We start from the raw sequence: 22,002 nt of genomic DNA on the forward strand, positions 1-22,002 counted from the left end.
TCTCCCTCAAACAGACGGATGTACTGTAGTGACTCTGAAGATTCATTGTAATCCAGAATAAAGGAAGTCTCTATTTACAGAAATGTCCTTTGCATTGCTCCTTTCTCCTCCATCCACCTGGAACACAGAGAGAGAAATGCCCATGAAGAAAACCCTGGTCACAAATGACATTCCCAGAATGAGGATGCTGGGGTTCAATGTGGTTCAAATCAGCTGCATCATTCAACACTTTTAAGTCTGAGAATTGACTAATACTGAGGATTACATTTTCGTGAATTATAATAACCTAATTCTTATCTACAAGATAATAATAATAAACTGGACCATGTTTCCCTAAACGAGCCCTTTCAGACCGAGAACGCATCTGTGTCATTTTAAGATTTATGTAAAAAAATAGCAGATCTACAAGGACATAGCGTGGCACTGAGTGGGCTAGTGGGAAGGAGCTAACTGTGTGCACAGGAGTTGAGTTCAGCAGTGCGTTGGCAACTAAATACACTTTTTGAGTTCCTGAACATGCAAATGGCCTCTGTCACCCTGGCTGCACGGGTGAAACTCTCTGTTGTCCATTCACCCCTCACAGACTGGGACAAAGTAATGATTATAAGTATAATAATCAAACTGTTTCAAAGCACAAGGGGTTTCATATGAATTTCCAATTCAAATGAATTTGTTTGTTAATTTAAGGGAATTGATTCGCAATGTGTGGCTGCACTGAGAGGGGGAAAGGACCCCTTGCAAAAGTAAATGGAAACTGAGGATTTTTCTGACAGTTAGGCTATCCTGGTAGTGTTTCTATTCTCCACTTAAACCCTATATACTTACTGTGCGTAGTTGACCGGGGTCCCCCAGAGGTCTATACTTGGTCCCTTCATTTTTCCCATCTCTACACCGAATTTCTTCCCCCAAAAATAGCAGAACTATACACAATACACACTATGTATGCCAGGCGTCACGCCTCTGAGCTTGTAGATCTGTTTGCCCCCAGAATAGGGACGCTAGGGTTCATGTGGTTAACACAGTTTAGCGACCACTGCCCAGTGACATTGTAATGGAACATGAGACTGCTGGTTATCTCCGCCAGGCCCGAAAAGCATGGCGAGAGAGTATGTTTTGCACCGTCCGTCCGCGTGTCCTGTCCGTCCGTTACCAGCTAATCTCCGGCACCTCCGGTCGCTGCGAAACTGTGCACACACACTCCCTCGATGCCAGAACCTCTGCCCCACATTTTTCACATGGGCCGATTTGTGCGAAACCAATTTTTTAATATTACTCCTACTGTAGATTTTATCCAAACGTCATGCAAATCGGTACACAGTATCTCTATAGTCATGTGATCAACCCGGATCTGATTCCATCCTCATTGGCTAAGGTTGGCTTCCAAAGTTTGCAGGATTGGTCCATTTTGAACAAAATAGCGCCACCAGGAGGCCACAATAACGTACCTGACCTGGCGGAGACCTGTGCTCCGAGGAGCACTTTTTCTAGTTTAGGATTGAATCATGGCAGAGCTGTGTCCTCTTTAGATTTATATTCCCCTCTCATGTGTTCTCAGCTTTCTATGAAGACACAAATATAATCATGTTCCTTATAAACAAAACAAAAACATAAACGATAAAAGTGAGATGTGCCACAGTGTTTATCCAGATAGTACTACATATTCACCCTGATTAAGAGCCATATTTGGCCTTATGCTACAGATGGATTTCTGTCCTGTTTTGATGCTGTCAAGCAGCCCTGAAGGCCAGGATCTTTCTGGTGATTAAACTGCCCGTCATGAAGCGCCCTCCCTGACTGACAGCTCCTATAGCACAACCAAAAGCACCTTCTGGTAAAAAGGCTTGAGAAAGGCTCAGCTCGTGACGAACACACATAACACCTTCATAATGGCGTCTGTCTGCTGGTGGTGTCAGCCGCCATAGCTGTTTGACAGAGGGAAGCTGACCGCTGAAGTCGTAAAGGCTTTATTATGGATGCTGAACATTTGAAAGGAAGCGGATATCTCCGACAGGCTCATTAGACAAATTCACAAACAGGGAACGGCTTGACACGGAGAATGGACCGGAGCAACAGCAACACCATCCGGTATTATATAAATCATGTCCAATTATAGAGCTAAAGACGAAGCACAACAGTCCCAAACCGCCGTTGCTGCTTCACCCGACTTCATATTAGAAAACCCACATAATCATATCAAACACGAGAGAAGCGGCTCCCATAGATTGAAGATGTTACACCACTTTGCATATGTTTAAGCCATTAAGACCGGGAACGCCTCTCTGTCATTTTAGATTTCTTTAGCTATTCAAAAATAGCAGATCTACAAGCTCATAGCGCGGCACCGAGTGCCGCGCTATGAGCTTGTAGATCTGCTATTTTTGAAAGATTGTGATTTTTTTTGCAAATCTTTGAATATATATATATTTTAAAGGTAACATATGTAACGCAAATCTTATTTTTTTTAAACTTATGTTGCTATTTATCTGTGGTTCTTAAACCTTTTCATGTCAAGGACCCCCAAAATGATGTGTATTTGTCCGCGGACCCCCATCTGAAAATATTTTGTTCCAGGGACCCCCAGAAGCAAAGATTTGAGTTAAAAATTACATATATATACTCAAAGATTTGAACACATTTTCATGTTTAGTTTTTTCAAAGAAATAGCAGATCTATAAGCTCATATGAGCTTGTAGGTCTGCTAATTTTAATATAATTTTAATAGCCAATTAAATCTTAAAATGACACAGAGATGCGTTCCCGGTTGTAATGGGTTAAGCAGAGAGAGAGCCTTGTCCAAATGCACATGGCAATAAAGTGCTCCCCTTGCCGAGTCATTTACATCCCAGTCTGTCATTGTGATTAATGTAGTCCTAATTTGAGAATAATTCCATGCTAAAAAGACAAAGATTAGAGCCGCCTTTTTGTCAGCAGAGAAAAGCATCTTCAGAGATGGATCTACCAGCAGCACTATTACGTTTTTCTCCACGGGGGAATTATAAAATTCATTTCTATGATGTTCAAAAAAAAAGTGAAAAGAAAGCGTAGCCTCAGAAGTTACATTGATTTAATTGGCAAATTGACAAGTAATGGTTTGACAAATGAAGTATGAATTTCTTGTCAATGCAATAAAGGCTTATTGGCAACATCCATTTGAATTCTTCAATTGGAGAAAATTGCTAATGACATTTCCGAGGCCTCTTTAGAGTTCCTTTAATTAAACTGATGAGTAATAACTTGATTAGTGCAGTAATCATTTCACTGATGGAGGAAGACTGACTGAAACATTTAGCGCATTGTCTGTCTGTCTGTCTGTCTGTCTGTCTGTCTGTCTGTCTGTCTGTCTGAGTCATACAACATTGAAATCTTGCACGTTATTTCGTATTTAATTGGTAGACAATAAACTAACACTGACTGTGAGGTTCTTTGAAAGCAGAAGGGGTTTTAATGTATTTCCTGAGACTGCTGACTGCTTGTTTCTCCTCAGTGTTTACATTTAGTTTGCATAATTGGGTTTATGGGAAGCAATGTAGTCTCTATCTACAGAGAGTTGATAAGACCACTCTGACCATCTGTTTAGATAAGTCTATGACTTTACACATTTAATGATGCATAGACATCTTCCCTGTGCATCTTGGTAAGCACACTAAACATGTATTAAGTCACGATAACTTAACGGGCTACTAATACATATTCATACTATGAAATCGGAATTTGTATGCTACATAATATACAATATCTATCTATTCATCCACTTAAGTCCTATATACTGTGCTTTAGTCGTACGATGAAAATAGCCGTAGTTGCGTCTCGATGCATTGTGAGCTTGTAGATCTGCTATTTTTGCGTTAAGATTAAGTAAGTGGAAATCTTTGAAAGACATTTGTTTTTTGTTTTATAACAAAAGAAAAAATGTTTTTTTTTGCATTAGAATACATAAATCAGACCACCATGAATAAAGAGAAGGTTATTATTATGTCTACAGTTGAGTCATTCAAATCAAACTGGGGGGGTATATACATTACCTTCATCCCCAACCTGTGGCACCGAGGGTTACCAAAGCTGATCCCTGTCCGCTGAAATCTTTCCGGTGGTCCACGTTAATGAAGATGACAAAAGGAAGGAGACACGTTTTAGATTTCATACAGGGAGAAATTAGCACATGCATTGAGGTTATTACGGTTGATGAGTCCGTCAATACGGCAGATGAAATGATGGCCAGTAACAAAAAAAACAAAAAAAAACACCATTCCTTTCTTTCTGAGGTGCCGACAAGTCCCCGAATCGATAGCCTCAGGCTCCATGGCTCCAGGCAGGTGTGGTGTGGGCAGTCTAAATAATTAAGTACATGGAAGGGAGGCAGAACTCAAGTCTAGGGGTCGTCATAACGCAGGGAAGGATACAGGTTTCATGTTTCCACGTTAAAAGCAAGTAATTGGAGTGAGTAATTTGCCAGTTTGGGTGCTCACAGTGGCTGTGGAGAGTGCTAAGGAGACATGCCAGGCTTTGTCGCGAAATAGGCCCTTTGGGGGCCTAGCAGTGACTGCAAACATTAGGGGTTCTTAGTTAATGGGCTTGGAAGACAAATGGAACACATGACATGTTGACCTTGAGTGAGGGCCTACGTGGGGACTGTATGCAGTCCCCACGTAGGCCTTCACGCGCCGGTTCCACTGGTGAGTGAAGGCCTACATGGGGACTGCATACACCAGGGGTGATGCAACTTTGATGATGTAGAGGGCCACTATATTTCCACACTCACTCCAGAGGGCCACATTGCGTATACTGTACTGTCAGGCAGACACCTCTTATCTCCGTATTTTAACTTTTTTCTTAAATTAATGCCGTAGTTCGACATTCTATGTCACACAAAAGATTTTTTTGAATTGGAATCCTGATTTATTTTGCTATTTTTTTAATTGGAATCCTGAAAAGTAAAACGTTTTATTTAATTTCAAATGCATTTAGTTATACTTATGTTAACTTTATGAACTTAAATACAAATACATTGGACATAAAAAAGAATTGTAAATCTAGTCATTAAGCTACTAATATAGACTGAGGTAATTAAGGCGGGTCATGTTTGCATGTTTGGAATTGTAACAGCTGAAATCAATAATATATCAGTATTCTGATATTAACCTGCGGGCCGCAGGTTAAAGGAGGAGTTCACCCAAAAAAGGACTTATTTTATATCAATTGCGCGCCCCATGAAGCCTTGAATTAATGGGTTTATTTTTGTTTTTGTCGCATTCCTAAGCCAACAATTTGATGAGCGTGTGTATTTCCGGTAGGAGACACAAAGAATCTACTTTGTGTCTCCTACCGGATACACTAGTCTGTAGGAGACGGGAATCAAATTATTAGCTTAGGAATGCAACAAAAACAAAAACAAATCCATGAATTCAAGCCTTCATGGGGTGTGCAATTGATAGAAAATAAGTCATTTTTTGGATGAACTACTCCTTTAAGTGAAGGTGGGGGGCGCATGTGGCCCCCGGGCCGCCATGTTGCCCATGTATGGCCTACATGGTGACTGCATACAGGTTCGACCGGCGCTAGACGTGGCTCTTCTGGAGCACCGAAGGGTAACCCACAACCTTCCATAACTTAGTACTTTCCAGAACCTGTGAAGTTCTGTGATGGTTTTCTTTTTGTTTATTTTCCCGTTATAACCAGAACCACTCCTGATGGGAAAGTTACGTCATTAAAAGAAACTAAATAGCCGATCTACAAGCTCACAACGACTTGCAACGTGACATGTTGAGAACTTGTAGATCTTTCACTATTTAAGGAAAAACATTGAAATGATGAGTTCTGGGTTCCAAGTACAGTACTCTCAGGGTTAATACTACTTCCTGAGAAGGGCCCAAATTAGGCTCTGAGAACCACATCTGAAACCGAGGCATACCGTATGGAAACAGAACCCTGTGAAATGCGTTGCACGGTAAGGTTCACTTAGTCCTTGTAGTCGAAAAAAGAGCTTTATAAGAAGACTACGGTATACCTTTGTGGTTTTGATCTTGTTCCCAGTGGCACAGCTCCACCCTTTCAGATCAGGGAGAACTTTACACTCTTCGCCGTCGAGGCACGGGTGCATCTGACACCACCACTTCTGTTCCACTATGGAGGCTGCAAGAGGAGACAGTGGGCATTAGGATCGTATTGTTTGTGAACAGGGATCTATTTGTAAAAAGAAAAAAGGGGGACATTATCTAAACCAGGGGTCTTCAACGTTTTCAGGCCAAGGACCCCTTAGCTGAAAGAGAAATTAAGCAGGGACCCCCACTACATATTGTATAACATCGTGTTGCAGATTAAACTTTTTCATAGATTTCTTACACAGTTTCATAGACGTTGACTATCATCAGCGTATGTTGGATTAATGTGTATTTTCAGACATTTAACCACTTGAACCGTCAATACTTGGTCTGCTCTTTTTTTCCCTCTACACCTAACGTCTTTGCCAAAAATAGCCGATCTGCAAGCTCACAACGCCTCGCAGCGCGAGGCGTTGTGAGCTTGCAGATCTGCTATTTTTGGCTAATGTTCCACTCAGAATAGGGATGCTAAGGGTTCATGTGGTTAATTTAAAAAAAACATTATCCTATCACTCAAAGATTTGGTGGCCCCCATGTGGTAACTCTGAGGACCCCCTAGGGGTCCCGGACCCCCAGTTGAAGACCCCTTGATCTAAACCACTTACGCCCTATATATATATATATATATATATATATATATATATATATATATATATATATATATATATATATACACACTTTGTCGTACAACAAATAGCGAAAATAGCTGATCTACAAGCTCGCAACCCGTCACAACACATTATAATTTGTGGACAACAATGTATCCCCCCTACCCCCCGTATATATCTAACCCTGGTCATAAATGTATTTTTAGTTACTGTAGATGAGACGCAATCGGAGGCCGAATGGCACTCGTGTTGCCTGTTTTCCACACATCATTAAAAACTGGGAGCACGTTATAAAGTGCATTATCTACATCTCACACACACACATCAGCCCTCCTCTGTGATTATGAGCGCTCTCCGTAATGAGCGGGAGGTCATCTCCAGCGGCGTATATTATAACACCAATACTTCTGCAGAACGTATCGGATGGAGTGAATGTTGCGGCGCGTAAGGCCATTAATCTGCATCACACATAGCCAGGGTTATTATTATAGCATTGATGTTATTGTGTAAAGAGCACTTCAGTCCAACGACGACCAGATGGTGGTTGTGTAACATTGGCTATTAAAAAAAGCCACGAGGGCCTCTCGTTAAATGAAATGGCGGTATTGATTGCCAAACAAAAACATTGTATGGGCCACATTACACTTAACACGACGATGCTTTGAAGAGGGGGGGGGGGGGGGGGGCAGTCTCATATAGAGATGATAGTCGAGGTAATCCCTGCATGTAGAGGTAAGAATAATTAAAAAGGTTAAGTGCTGATATATTTTTTTTGAGAGGTCCCGTGGAGAGCTTTAAACCAGAAGGCCATAGGCTCACAGCTCTAATTTGCGGAGAGAATGTCAATACTAAAATGGCAAGGAATAGGTCAGACATGATTGGACTCGAGGTGAAAACTTTCAAATAGCAGCAGCGATGTATGTTGAGTCGGTGGTCAGGCGCATTAGCATGCTAAGTAGCGTTAAAGTGCATGTTCTGTCTGTGTTTTTGCCTGGTGTGAAATTCTGTACCTGACTTATCTCTCTTAATTGTGAAGTATTTGAATTATGGCCTGCCTGTGAAGCACTTTGAACTGCAACCCTGTATGAAAGGTGCTATACAAATAAAGTTTATTATTATTATGAAGTCACTGACTTTAGGGTCTGCAGTAGCCCACAATTAAAAGTTGAACAAATGTATAGAATTCATCTTCAGAATCCTCTTTCGTAGGGAATGAGATTTGACAGCATGTGCTCATTAGCATTCATATGATAAGAGCAAACGAGATCCTTAATGCTGACTCAGTTTTGAAAAGGAACAGTATACTGTATCTCAAAAGTCAGCTAAATTATCTGCATCACGTTAACAAGACACACATTAACCAAACATCAAAATGTGTTATTAGGATGTGCAACGCAAGCACTTTTAAAACGATGACTGTAGATGAGAGGAACATTATGCAGTGCATTGGTTTATGAAAACCATGGGTACGTACGAGTACCTGTCATAAAATAACCTAAATTAGGCTACACCTAATTTCAAATTTGCTTCATTCAGCTTCTGCCCCTTGCAAATGTTATTTAAAGAATATACTGTATAGTCCATGAGCCAGACAAGATTTCATTATCGAAAGATTGGGCAAAACCATACCTATATTAAATTGTTTTTTACGGTCAATATAAGTAAATAAATATATGATAACCTTTCCACAGGAGCAGCTTTTTCATATTTATCACACATTTTGTTATTTTCCCCATACCTACATGACAGGTGAAAAAATTACAACATTTTACAAATAGTTATCATAATGAAACTTCCCCAGTTGATTACTTACATGAAGACAATGATTTATCGTATTACAAGTTTTCTGAAATTGTATATTTAAATATTCAAATTAGGCATTAGGAAAATATGACCAAATTTGCATAACTTTCCAGAATCAACATTGGACAAAGCCAGAGTCAACATTCTTATTTCATTTTGTTAAGATGTTGGAGTCAAATGTTTTTAACGAGGGAATATTCAATATCTGGCTCAATTTTGTGGCTCTGGCTCATGGACTAATTGCATATTTAAATATACAATTTCAGAAAACTTGTAATACGATAAATCATTGTCTTCATGTAAGTAATCAACTGGGGAAGTTTCATTATGATAACTATTTTTTTTTTTTTTTTTTTTTCACCTGTCATGTACGTATGGGGAAAATAACAAAATGTGTGATGAATATGAAAAAGCTGCTCCTGTGGAAAGGTTATCATATATTTATTTACTTAAATTGACCCTATAAACAATTTAATATAGGTATGGTTTTGCCCACTCTTTTGATAATCATTGCTCAATTTTGGGGCTCTGGCTCACTGGCATCATAAAAGTGGAAAACCAGAAAAGAGGAAGAAATAATTGTCATGACTCATAGTAACAAACAACATCTTAACCTAATCTCATTCTTGTAACTAGTTCAATTACAATCCGATTCGATCCGATTTAAGCCTGCCCATTGCCCAAAAATATCTCCCTCAAGTAATCTCACTTAAGTAATGTAGTAGTGTGTGTGTGCCTAAAGACACATCGATGATCTCAGCACCCACTAAGACTCGTGAAGTAGGCTATCAGCAAAAAAAATGATATACTGTAACTGTAGAGATGGCATATGAAATATTCAATTAGAACGTACCGTCCACACACGACGGGGCCGCTCTGGTCGTGCCGGCCACTTGTCCTGGAAAACAGGAACACTTGACCGTTTGCGAGCGCTCTTCGATTTTGTTCTTGTTGCAGCAACGATGCAACGCCACGACCTCGCAGGTTCCCGTTCTGACATGGTGCACTGTTAAAGATGAGAAAAGGGAAAGTCATGTGAATTGTTAGCCTGGTAAACCCTCCCTCCAGAAATCTCATTTCCATTTGATTTCTGGAGTGAGTCTGGCCTGATCGACCATTCTGCAATATTGGCTGTGGGCTGGAGTTGGGCGGGAGTAATACCGTTGACTGACAACCCCTTCAGCCAATGATCGTTTTTCCCCTTCAGCCAATCAGCAGTTCATTTTTACCACCTCCAGACTATGTGACACAACGGGACTTTTGAGACGGCCAGGCCCAAAATAGGTTTCCTTATTGGGATACATGCGTGTCACTCCCCGCCCCTGCCGGTTCTCTAAATTTATATTTTTAAATAGGCTCTGTCATGATTAATTGACCACATATATGAAGTTAAACAACTAAATTCTATCCAAACGATATCTTAATTGTAAATTCCGTGCCTCAAAAAAGAAGTTTGAGACCGTTTTAAAAACGAAAGTAAGAAGTGAAGGCACTCGGACAACAACATTGGCTGCCGTTCGTCTTTTGTCGGCTGCACTCAGGCTGCACTCGGCTTCATTCGGGCTCACTCGAACTCACCACCTGATTGGCCAACTGTCGCTGTCAATCACAGAACAATGAGCGACGACGCTGATAGGCTCGTTCATTTGGTGAACGGGCTAGAAACGCCCAGACAAGCCTTCAGGCCAGACTCCTTCCTGAAATCAAATGAAAATGAGATTTCTGGAGGGAGGGTTTACCAGGCTAGTGAATCGTAGCCTCGATCTCCAGGCTTTTATTTTTTAGTTTTGCTCAAAAATAAGAGCCTGGACCAGCCTGTTGACGTTCCTGGAATAGGAAGCGTTTCATTTCCCCCAACCAACCAGAGTGCAGTGGGCGTCGCTCCAAATGTTGTGACGTCAGGGCTCTCAATGCTGCACATTGGGGGAGGAGGAGGGGCATCGGGCGGGGCGGGGGCTGACAGACAGATCGGTGAACCAATGGGATCTCACGTCATTTTAGACGCGCTAGGGCAGCCCATGTGAATCGTTACTCAAGTGAAATCCCAGTGTTTATATCTAACTCAGCGGTTCTCAACCGGTGGTCCGGGGACCACCAGTGGTCCTTGAGGGGGGTTCCAGGTGGTCCCCAGCTAAATGATGGAGAGTTGGTAACCAAATGGACCCTTATAGATCTTTAACTCTTAAGAGTGTAAAATGAAACCAAACGGACCCTTACGGGTCCGTTTGGTTTCATTTTACGCTCTCAGGAGTTAAATTATTGTTAAACATCTGCATTACTTCATTAAAGAATTGTTATTTTGATCAACGTGTTGCCTGTTGTCTCTCCCATTGGTACCAACATCAACACAGCATGGAATTGTGGACAAAATACTATCCAACGATAACAAAATATTCAAAGTTTGGGGTCTGAGTGTCTAAATCTCATCAAACGGTGGTCCGTGGCTCAAATGCAGAATAAATAATGGACCTTTGATATGAAAAGGGTTGAAACCCACTGGTCTAATTCTGGATCTCTCCATAGGGTACATTTTTACACTTTCAGAGTAGAATTAATAATCAGGATTTTGCAGCGTATCGGTGACAGTATTTTAGCCAAACTGTGACCCCTACAGATGTCATGCAATCAGTGGCCAGTGGTGTAAAGTACATTTACTCAAGTACTGGACTTAAGTACACTTTTGAGGAATTTTTACTTCGCTTGAGTATTTCCAATTTCCAATACTTTTACTTCTACCCCACTACATCTCAGAGGCAAATATTGTACTTTTTTAATCCACTACAATTATTTGAAAACTTTAGCTACTAGTTACTTTGCAGATATAAATGATTATATTATAAAACATACATTAACCACTTCAGCCCTATTCTATACCTAGGCTATTTGAAAATAGCCGATCTACAAGCTAACAACGCCTCGCGATGCAACGCGTTGTTAGCTTGTAGATCTGCTATTTTCTAATATTTTAGTACTTTTACTTTTGGTACTTTAAGTACATTCTGATGCCAATACATTTGTACTTTTACTCAAGTAAATTTTGAATTCTGGATTTTTTACTTGTAACAGAGTATTTCTATATTGCAGTATTGGTACTTTTACTTAAGAATTTGAGTACTTTTTCCACCCCTGTCAGCGGCTTCAAGGAAGTTGAGATATAAAGAAATAAATGGCGGTGCTGGTGCTGCAGTATTGGGAGCTAATTTCCAGATCACGCACTATTGTCTGAGTTATTTAGGGACTGTGCTTGCTGCGTGCTCTTAATTGCACGTGACATTTTCATGAGGTGTTCTTGTGCCTCGCCAGTTATTGCCAGAGCAGTAAACAACAAATTAAAAGTACTGTGTGTGTGTGTGTGTGTGTGTGTAGCTACTTCCAAACTGTCTACCTTGTAGCATTTCAACTAATTCAACTTAACTCTTTAAGACCGAGAACGCGTCTGTGTCATTTTAAGATTTCTTTGGATATTGCTCATAGCACGGCACCGAGTGCCCTGCTATGCGCTTGTAGATCTGCTATTTTTGAGAAATCGTGAAAATGTGTGCAAATCTTTGAATATATATATTTTTTTTGAAGCGAAGATTTTTAACTCAAATCTTTGCTTCTGGAGGTGTCCCTGGAACAACATATTTTGAGATGGGGGTCCACGGCCAAATACATATCATTTTGGGGGTCCTTAACATGAAAAAGTTATGATATTACTGATACTGATATTATAGCAACATTTAGAAGACATTTGTAGAATCCCCCAGAAGCAAAGATTTGAGTTAACAATGTTTAAAAATATATAAATATATTCAAAGATTTGCTGCACAGATTTTCAAAATGTTTCTAAAATAGCAGATCTACAAGCTCGAATTGAATGCTATGATGAGCTTGTATATCTGCTATTTTTGAATAGACAAAGAAATCTTAAAATGACACAGATGCGTTCTCGGCCTGAAAGGGTTAATTGCTGTTGACGAGTGCAAAAGTTACGGTTCTATTTTTTTGTTTCATGTCAAATTATCTTTTGTGGAATCAACTGCATTTTCAAACAGCATGTTTTCGAGAAGGAGCTGTACTAAAACAGCTTAGTTATCACCCACTGTATCACTTGATGGGAAGAATAGCTTTATTATTAGTAAGTGTCCAAAAAAGCGATTGCACACCAAAAACGTTGTATGGCGCAGAGACAAAACTAACAAGCATATTGGAAGATATAAGAATCGCATATTTAATTAAATGCTCCAACATTCCAGCACGGTTAACATGTGATAAATAAAGAATAAGGAATAAAGCAGTATTTTGAGCATTTAATTAAGTGTAAGTCAAGTCATACATGTACCTTCTTTATTAAGTCATAACCTGCTTTATTAAAATGTTATATATTCCTAGACTGGCAATTGTATTTTTTAACCTTTTGATGATCATAACACAAAGAATGTAATTATTGTTACCAAAAAAGCAGCAGGGAGGGTGGGTGGTCTCATTTTGATTATGCACAGCACACATAGATGGCATTTCTATTCTAACAACCCCTCACCCCCTCCTCCCCTGTCCTTCCTCCTGCATTGCATTCACCTAAAAGTAGCAGTAGGCTGACTCATACTCGGCCCGAAAACGAGAAATATATGAAAGACAAATGTGTACCGCGCTGTCTACAGCTATGTGAGAGATCTATGTGACTAGTGCTACCGATATATTGGCACCTGAGCCTGTTTCAGACTGAGAGGCAGTGGGATTTGTTTGACTGGAGTTTGGAGTTCTATTCATACAGCCCACTATGCTACCCCCTGCTAGAGAGAGATGTATTTTACTCAAGAATGAGTCCTATCCTGGCTCTGTAAACATGATGTGCTGTCGCTAGAGAGACAGAAAGAGAAGGCCGGTCAATGCTAATAATGCACTTGTTGTATTTTGCGCTGCTTGTCTGCAGAATCCTTGTAGCATTACTGTATCAGTGGCCTGGATTTACCTTCAGTAAGTCACTACATACTGAGCCACAGAAGTGTTTTGCATGCTGTGATGATGAAGCCTTCATGTGCACATCGTCAACCACTTAAGCACTATTATATAGTTGTATAACAGTGTAACACAGTGGAAATAGCGGATCTACAAGTTCATCTATCTTGTAGATCTGGCTTTTTTTGCCATTTGTTTTTGCAACAAAAAAAAAAAACCTTGAAAGTTGAATGTGGTTAAAAACAGGAGGTGGTCGCTTTGATCGTCTCTGACTCTCACCGCACTCAACCGCACTGAAAAAAGTTTTTTGAAAAAACTTATGTTGCTACTGTATGTCAATGGCTCTCAGACTTTTTCATGTCAAGGACCCCCAAAATGATATGTATTTGGCCGTGGACCCCCATCTCAAAATATGTTGTTCCAGGGACCCCCAGAAGCAAAGATTTGAGTTACAAATGTTCGCTTTAAAAGAATGTAAATTCAAAGATTTGCACACATTTTATTTATTTTTTCAAAAATAGCAGATCTACAAGCTAGATCTGCTATTTTTGAATAGCCAAAGTGTAAAATAATGCTTTTAAGCTCAAATCTAAAGATGACACAGATGCGTTCCGGGTCTTAATGGGTTAAAACTGTTAATATAAGGATTTGTAAGGATTCTGGAAACATCTATGGAGAAAAGTAATGGGATTTTAAATCACATCTTGCTCAAGCAGGTCAATTCAAAGGCCTATTTGGGCTGACCGAGAACCTACTTAAATCGTACGTAATTCAACCTAAAACAGTCTAATTGTCTGCACTTGGGATATAAGACCCAGTTTGTGTTGGCATGTAGCCAACGGGAACAAAAACACACATTTGGCAGGTTGCTCTGTGAAACAAAGCAAAGCCTTGAAAGAAAATGCTACTTTTTCTTAAGTTTTATGTCTGTTGTCTCCCTCTCCAATCTGGCTCTTTGTCTGCTCTAAACGCCTTCATTGACAACCAGTAGATGTCCCATACCCAACACCAGGGTCAACATTTCTCAATGGAGGAGTAGGGAGACAACAACTGCAGATGTATTATTGTGTAATTTTGATAATGGTGGGACCTATGTTTATATATTGTACATGCTGTACGTATGTATTCATTGTCAATAAAGATATCAAAGTCAAAGTAAACATACTTAGACATACAGCTTTAAACATACAGCTTTAAGTAGATTATCATTCATTTCATGCACTAGGAAGTAGCCAGTTCCTTTTTAAGCCAACAAGTTAAATCTGTGGTTTTGCATAAATGCACGACAGGAACATTTCATTCTGGTGACTGTGTCGCCATTTATGTGCCACCCTCAGCTAAAAGGTCACACTCCACAGCCTGCTCTCTAGTGCCTCGTTTAGTCAATATATGCCCACCCCATTCCTGTCCCTGTAATAATTTAGAATTATTTAGCTCCATTAGTGAGAGCTGGAACAGCGGTGATGTCACCAGTTCAAACCACTTTGGTCACTTCAAACCACTGTGGTCTGACTGTGTACGGAGCAGCGCTAGTGGTGTAAAGTAACTAAGTACATTTACTTTTAAGTACTGTACTTAAGTACATTTTTGAGGTATTTGTACTTTACTTGAGTGTTTCCAATTTCCACTACTTTTCTACTCCACTAAATCTCAGAGGCAGATGTTGTACTTTTACTCCACTACAATTATTTGAAAACTTTAGTTACTTTGCAGATATAAATTATTACGTTATAAAACATATATTAACCACTTTAGCCCTATTTTATACACAGGCTATTTGAAAATAGGCGATCTACAAGCTATTTTCAAACATTTTAGTACTTTAACTTTTGGTACTTTAAGTATATTTTGATACCAATACATTTGTACTTTTACTCCAGTAAATGTTTAATTCCGGACTTTTACTTGTAACAGAGTACTCCTGCATTGCAGTATCGATACTTTTACTTAAGTAAAACATTTGAGTACTTTTTTCCACCACTGAGCAGCACTAGTGGGGTCTGTAGACACCAGGGAATAAACAATACAAAAATCACCAGCGAGTATTTCACGTCAAAACTATTGATATACAGTATGCCTCATTGATACAGGTTTGATGCCTTTATTCAACGGTGAAAACTCTACCCGTGTTCCGTTGTGTTGCTTTAGTGCCGCATATTGTTAATGTTCTGAATCTGTGTGGATGTATTCATCACACAAAACAATTCAAAAATATGTATTTTCAGGCGAATTAATTGCATGAAAAAAAAAAACCCACCCCCGTTGTGTATGGCCTTTAGTCCTGTTCAAAAGATGTTTACTTGCTGCACACATACAGTACAGTAGCAAGCTGAACGTCTCTGAGACGATCCATATCACTGCTTTGTGTAACCGGGAGGATTTGACCTCCATGTCTCAGGGGTGCTGACCCCAACGTTCTATCTAACTACTATCTAGGTTGAAACGAATCCCCTGCAGCTAAAGTGTAATATTCAAGCCTCCCGTGTGTCACGAGGCACGATGCTTCAGCGAAATGTGTTTCCAAACACTTCACCTGGATGTCATCAACATGCACGGTAGAACTTTGAGCTGGTGTTAATGCCAAAAATATTTTCATTTTACAGATGTTTTTCAACCACTTGAGCCCTGTTTAAAAATTCTAAATAAAAATAAAACATCATGATGCTTGGGAGCTTGTAGATTTTGATATCAAAACAATTAAAATAATTAACCTATGACATGCCCAAAATAGGGACATCAGGGTAAAAGTGGTTAATCAAAGTTACTTCCAGTGAGGAAAGGGGGACTTTTTTTCAGCACACACTGTCATCCTAAATTATTCTGTCGGAAAGGCTTTTGTAATCCTGTCTCTGGAAACATATGGTGGCTGTGTAAAGATCTATAATAATCTAATAATGTATCTTTTTTTTTTTAATTCATTGCTTTTGTAAATTGTAATTATTGATAATGTTACGCTATCTGCCATGAGTGTGGTTGATGCCTATAGGCTTTTCAAATACAGATCATTAACTCAGATAATAACACTTTTTGGTCTTTGGTCAGCATTATTGTTGAAAGCGCCCAAAGCAAGAACTTCATTGCAGTGTCACTTTGACATTTAACACATTGGGACCAATTTCATTCTCGTTTTTTTTACAGAAAGACAGAGCAGTGTAAATGGTGTGAACCCATTTTCCCGTCAAATTATATTATTTGTCATCCTTGGTATACCAGGCTTTTTCCTGGCTTAGAATGAGCCTTTCGTGCTACGCATGACAGTGAGCATGATCTGTCCACGTTGCTACTGAGCCTCCGTTACCTTATCAGACATGAATCTATAAATATTTCTATTATTTATGACTGTTTGTTAAACAAAAAAAAAGCCTCTTTGGGGGCAGCAGAAATTCCTTTAAGCAAGAAAAACCCTGTACACAGAATGATGATGATGAGGAGGAGGAAGCACTGACATACAGTAGTGTAAAAACGAAGCAATAGCTCTAGACACGCGACCTTGTACGTATGATTGTCAACTTTAATGAGGGGATAAAATGCAGAATCCCAGATGATAAGGCACTGTGCTCTCAGGGTGACAGCAAACATTTACTTTGTTTTTATTCTAGCCACTAATAGAGTACAGAAGTCCTGACGTCACTCGTTCATCTCCTGGGTCGTAAAGTAATTTCTCTATGGAGAATAACATTGTGTCATCATAGAATCGTCTCATATAAGAGTTGTGGTCCAAAAATAAACAAGCTGTCTCTGTGATATTGTCAGGGAGGTGGCTCTGTATCGTTTATGATAGTCAGTCACTTATATTTGATACAGTCTGTTTCTGGCGAATATTTAACTAATTCGGCGGAAGGAACATTTGTGTTTTCTCACCGTCAGTTGATGCTTCATATCCATAAGAGTCAAACTGCCGGGGTCATTTTTTTATTTTTGGAACGCAGTTCTTATTTGACACGATATTAAACACGTCTATGGGAATTCAGAACGGGGGAAAAACACGACCCAGGTAGGATGTGTAAATTACGTCAGACTTCGGTGCTCTATAACACTGAAATACAGCAAAAAGCAAGTAGCGTACCCTGTCTTTAAAAAAACGTTTAAGAGGTGTGACACATGCTTGCAGCATTATTAACCGACAAGGGAAATCCCTCTTTTTCTCACAACTCAGCAAAAACACATGAGGCACGTCCACACAATCGTCAAAGAGAAGGAAAAGAGTGCTTGATGATTTAAAAACTCTGCTGCCTTTTACTGACAGAAACCACTAAATGTAAATAAGTGAAAAGTGATGTGGGCATCCGGAAATCAATTTCTCCACTTAGCTGGAGCTAACTAGATTTACCCCACTTTTTCCAAAGCATATACGTACAGTTTTCTTTTTTGCCAGTGTTCTCTGGAAAGATTGAGATTTTCTCAATTTTAGACGTTGTTCCGGGTCCATTTCATCCCTTGAATGATAACAGGTTTTACAGCAACAGAAATAACACCCAGGGGAAATTAGGGGGCTGCCGCGGCCATCAGATAGAAATTGAATGCGTGTGTTGAGATTATTCTGATCCAGTCCCTGCCAAACGGATGAGCGCCTTGAGTGAGGATCGCTGCCAATCAAAAAAGCACATGTCAAAGCACCCACTTCTCATCTAATTGGTCGACAACACAAGGAGAGCTCCGTGTTTTCTATCATGTCCGTAAATGGCCGTCCTGCACGACTGCGAGATGAACCAATGTACGACGGTACCAATTACCTGAGGCTGTGTATTGTCAGTGGAGCCCCCCCCCCCACACACACACACACACACACACTTGTAATGTTGCTGAGTTGCCATAATTGATCTCCCCGGGTCGACTAGTGATGGCCCTGACAACACTCATAATGAGGGAGCGGGAGTTTGACTTCTACCTCAAAAATAGCAGCTTCAAACCAATCACACATACGCTCATACAGTATATATACTAGTGTTGATTTTGACAGTGAGTGATTTAGTTTTAGTCATATTTCAGTCTGAAATGTTTTACTGTTAGTCTAGTTTTAGTCGATTAAATACCATAAGATTATAGTCGACTAAATCTACAGTTGATTTAGTCTACTATAATGTATTTTGGTGGTGCCTTGATGGCGTCGTAATGGCTGATTTTACACTTGGTTGCATGCCGAAAATAGTAGATCTACAAGCTCACAACGCGTCGCAGCGTGACGCGTTGTGAGCTTGCAGATCTGCTGTTTTCAGAGCGCAACACCCGAGCGCAACCAAACATATTCTGTAATGACTTGTCTTTTAGTTCTACTGGATCTCTTCTCCACTCGTCCCTCACTAACATTTTAGTCTAGTTTTTATTTGTTGACGAAATTGTCAGTATATTTAGTCATACTGTAGTTTTAGTCATCGTAGCTTAGTTTTTATTTTGTTTTTATTTAGTTTTCGTCAGTGAAAAAAGGTAGTCGACGAACATTTTTCGTCATAGTTTTAGTCGACGAAATCAACACTGACTTCTACCTCAAAATAGCAGCTTCAAACCAATCCCACATACGCTCATACGGTATATTATATATACCACTGTGACGTTGTGAATGTGATTCCATGTAGCAGAAGTGTGTGGCTCTGACGTAAACGGCTCCTCGTCACGGTTTATTTAGCAATGTGAAAAAAAAGGGAAAGAGTTCAGAGGATTGTGCCAACTTTGGAGAAAGAACAAAGGTTTAAGAACAAAGACTACAGACTGACTCCCCGTTTTCCACCACCATCTGAAAACTCTTCAGACTCCACCCCCCCCCCCCCCCCCCAGCACTGCCTATTCTTTGTGTCACTACTTGCTGCCTATTTTTCATAGATGCTATTTATACCATGTAGTCAGATTATGTTGGTTACTCATTCACACGTTATGTTATTTACAGATAGACATACAGTAGGTATATTGGTTTGCTTATTCATGTCAAGGACCCCCAAAATGATCTGTATTTGGCCGCGGACCCCCATGTCAAAATATTTTGTTCCAGGGACCGCCAGAAGCAAAGATTTGAGTTAAAAATGTTTGCTTTAAAAAATATGCTATTCAAAGATTTGCACAAATGTTCAAAAATAGCAGATCTACAAGCTCGTAGCGCGGCACTCGGTGCCGCGCTACAAGCTTGTAGATCTGCTATTTTTGAATAGCCAAAATTTTGCTGGGGACCCCCTGGAACCCCCCCAAGGACCCCTGGGGGTCCCCGGACCCCACTTTGAGAACCAACGGTTTAGACAGATGCTAGGTTTGATTTTTACCGGGTATCTTAGTTACTTTGATGCACTAAAGGGTTTTTCTTTGCTCTGTACTCTGATCTCACACTTGTAAGTCACTCTGTCTGGATGATGAGAGCATCTGTTCAATGTCTACATTGTAAATTGACACCTAGAAGGGTGTGCGGGAGCAGTGGTGGAAAAAGTACTCAAATGTTTTAGTTTAGTAAAAGTATTGATGCTGCAATGTAGAAGTACTCTTTTAGGGCGCGCTCCCACCGCACTTTTATTTTACCTCTGGGGCAGAATCTGCCAATGCTTTGTCAATGTAAATGCGTGGATTCACGCAAGAGCGGATCTTTCCGCCTGTCGCGCAGACCGTGCGTTTATCCGCTCTACACGACTTGTCCATTTGAAGCATAAAACTGCTGGAGGCAGGAGCTGATTCTCCCCCTCTGTCCAATGGGGTGAGTCGAAGGCGGACCGTCCCAAGACCCAGGAAGCACCATGGTGCTCAAGGCAGAAGGTGGTGCGGGCTACGGGGAGGGTCCTGAAAGTGAGTGACAGGCGCGTCACTCCCGTTTTTTAGAATCCGCTGGCTGCAAAAAACTGTGGCCGCGCACAACCTGCGTTTAACGCTAACCGACCATGTTTTGGTGGGAGCGCGCCCTTACAAGTAAAAGTCCGGAATAAAAAAATGTACTTGTGTAAAAGTACAAAAGTATTGGTATACAAATGTACTTAAAGTACCAAAAGTAAAAGTACTAAACTGTTTGAAAATAGCAGATCTACAAGCTCACAATGCGTTGTGAGCTTGTAGATCTGCTATTTTCAAATAGCCTAGGTATAAAATAGGGCTAAAGTGGTTAATGTATGTTGTATAATGTAACACATTTATATCTGGATAGTAACTAGTAACTAAAGTTTTCAAATAATTGTAGTGGAGTAAAAGTACAATATTTGCCTCCGAGATGTAGTGGAGTAGAAGTAAAAGTACAGAAGATTGGAAGTAAAAAAGACCTCAAAATTGTACTTAAGTACAGTACTTGAGTAAATGTACTTAGTTACTTTACACCACTGATAATAATAAGAGCATCTGTTCAATGTCTTAAATTGTAAACTGACACCTAGACGGGTAATGCGGGAGGAGGAGGAGGGGTGTAGTGATGGTGGTGGTGTCTCACCTCTGGAGCCTTGTGTTGGTATGGACATCTCCCACAGAGTGATCAGACACACCATAAGAAGTAGAGCCCCTTTGCTTCTGTTCTGTGTGTGTCGTTCACTCATCCTGGAACCAGGAAAGAAACAGTGTGTTAGCAAAGGCCTCTTCATGTTCAACTGCACTGCATTCATTCACGGTAACACGCTTTTTCCAGTCAAGACAATGGGTCTACACACCAGTGGTCCTTGGGGGGGTACCAGGGGGTCCCCAGCAAAATGAGTTAGAATAGCGTCACAATCATTTTTAACCACTTAGCTTTGGCTATTCAAAAATAGCAGATCTGCTATTTTTGACGAATCTTGAAAATGTGTGCAAATCTTTGAGTGTATATATTTTTTTTAAAGCATTTATTTTTTATTCAAATCTTTGCTTCTGGGGGGTCCCTGGCACAAAACATTTTCAGATGGGGGTCCGCGGCCAAAATGTATATCAATTTAGGGGTCCTTGGCATGAAAATGGTTGAAAACCATTGGTCTACGCAATAACGTTACCCCCCCTTATGCTAAGTTTAGGTTTTGCCGACCCTAGATTATTATTTTCCCTGACCATTCCTAGTCATTACTCTCTTTCCTAACGTTTCCGAACTCAACCTCTTAAGCCCTATAACAAAACATGTTGTTTAACGCGTTGCATCGCAGTGCGTTTTTTGAATAGTTTTGATGTTCAAATATATGGTTTTCAATCTCTTAAAGTTATACTTTGTCACATGGCGGTGTTGCTTGATAAAAAAATAACTGATTGACACAATGTATCAAGTTTTCCAGTTGAAAATGTGTCATTTCCTTATACGAGTATATAAGGAAATAAATTAGGTGTACATTCGGACTTCGTCGTCATTAGATTTCCACACTCTCTGGAAAGGCTACACGGGCAGGTGAATCTCTGCCCCCCCCCGCCCTGCCCTGAACCCCCCCCCCATCACTTTACTGCAGCAGCAGCCGAGAGGCGAGAGAGTTATGTGGGGCAGCGGGGGGGGACAGGGGGACGGGGGGGACGGAGTGAGAGCAAAGCGTGAGAGGCTCCCCCAGTTCACTTTTAACCCATTCAGACCGGGAACGCATCTGTGTCATTTTTTCAGATTTTTTTTGCTATTCAAAAAATAACAAAATCTACAAGCTCATAGCGCG

General features: G+C 40.3%; 1 protein-coding gene across 1 annotated transcript; it reads right to left on the bottom strand.

The window, feature by feature from the left end:
- Positions 1 to 4,050: 4,050 nt before the first annotated feature.
- Positions 4,051 to 20,940, bottom strand: LOC311040229 (chemokine-like protein TAFA-2; the record flags this gene model as incomplete). The annotated part of the gene is made up of 4 exons (XM_084050371.1): positions 4,051 to 4,080; positions 6,005 to 6,129; positions 9,363 to 9,515; positions 20,838 to 20,940. 4 exons carry the CDS (start codon positions 20,938 to 20,940, stop codon positions 4,051 to 4,053), a joined length of 411 nt encoding a protein of 136 aa, XP_083906497.1.
- Between the last annotated feature and the right edge of the window lie 1,062 nt (positions 20,941 to 22,002).

Source organism: Gymnoscopelus microlampas (assembly GCF_963454915.1).
Source record: "Gymnoscopelus microlampas genome assembly, chromosome: 23".
Taxonomy (NCBI): domain Eukaryota; kingdom Metazoa; phylum Chordata; class Actinopteri; order Myctophiformes; family Myctophidae; genus Gymnoscopelus; species Gymnoscopelus microlampas.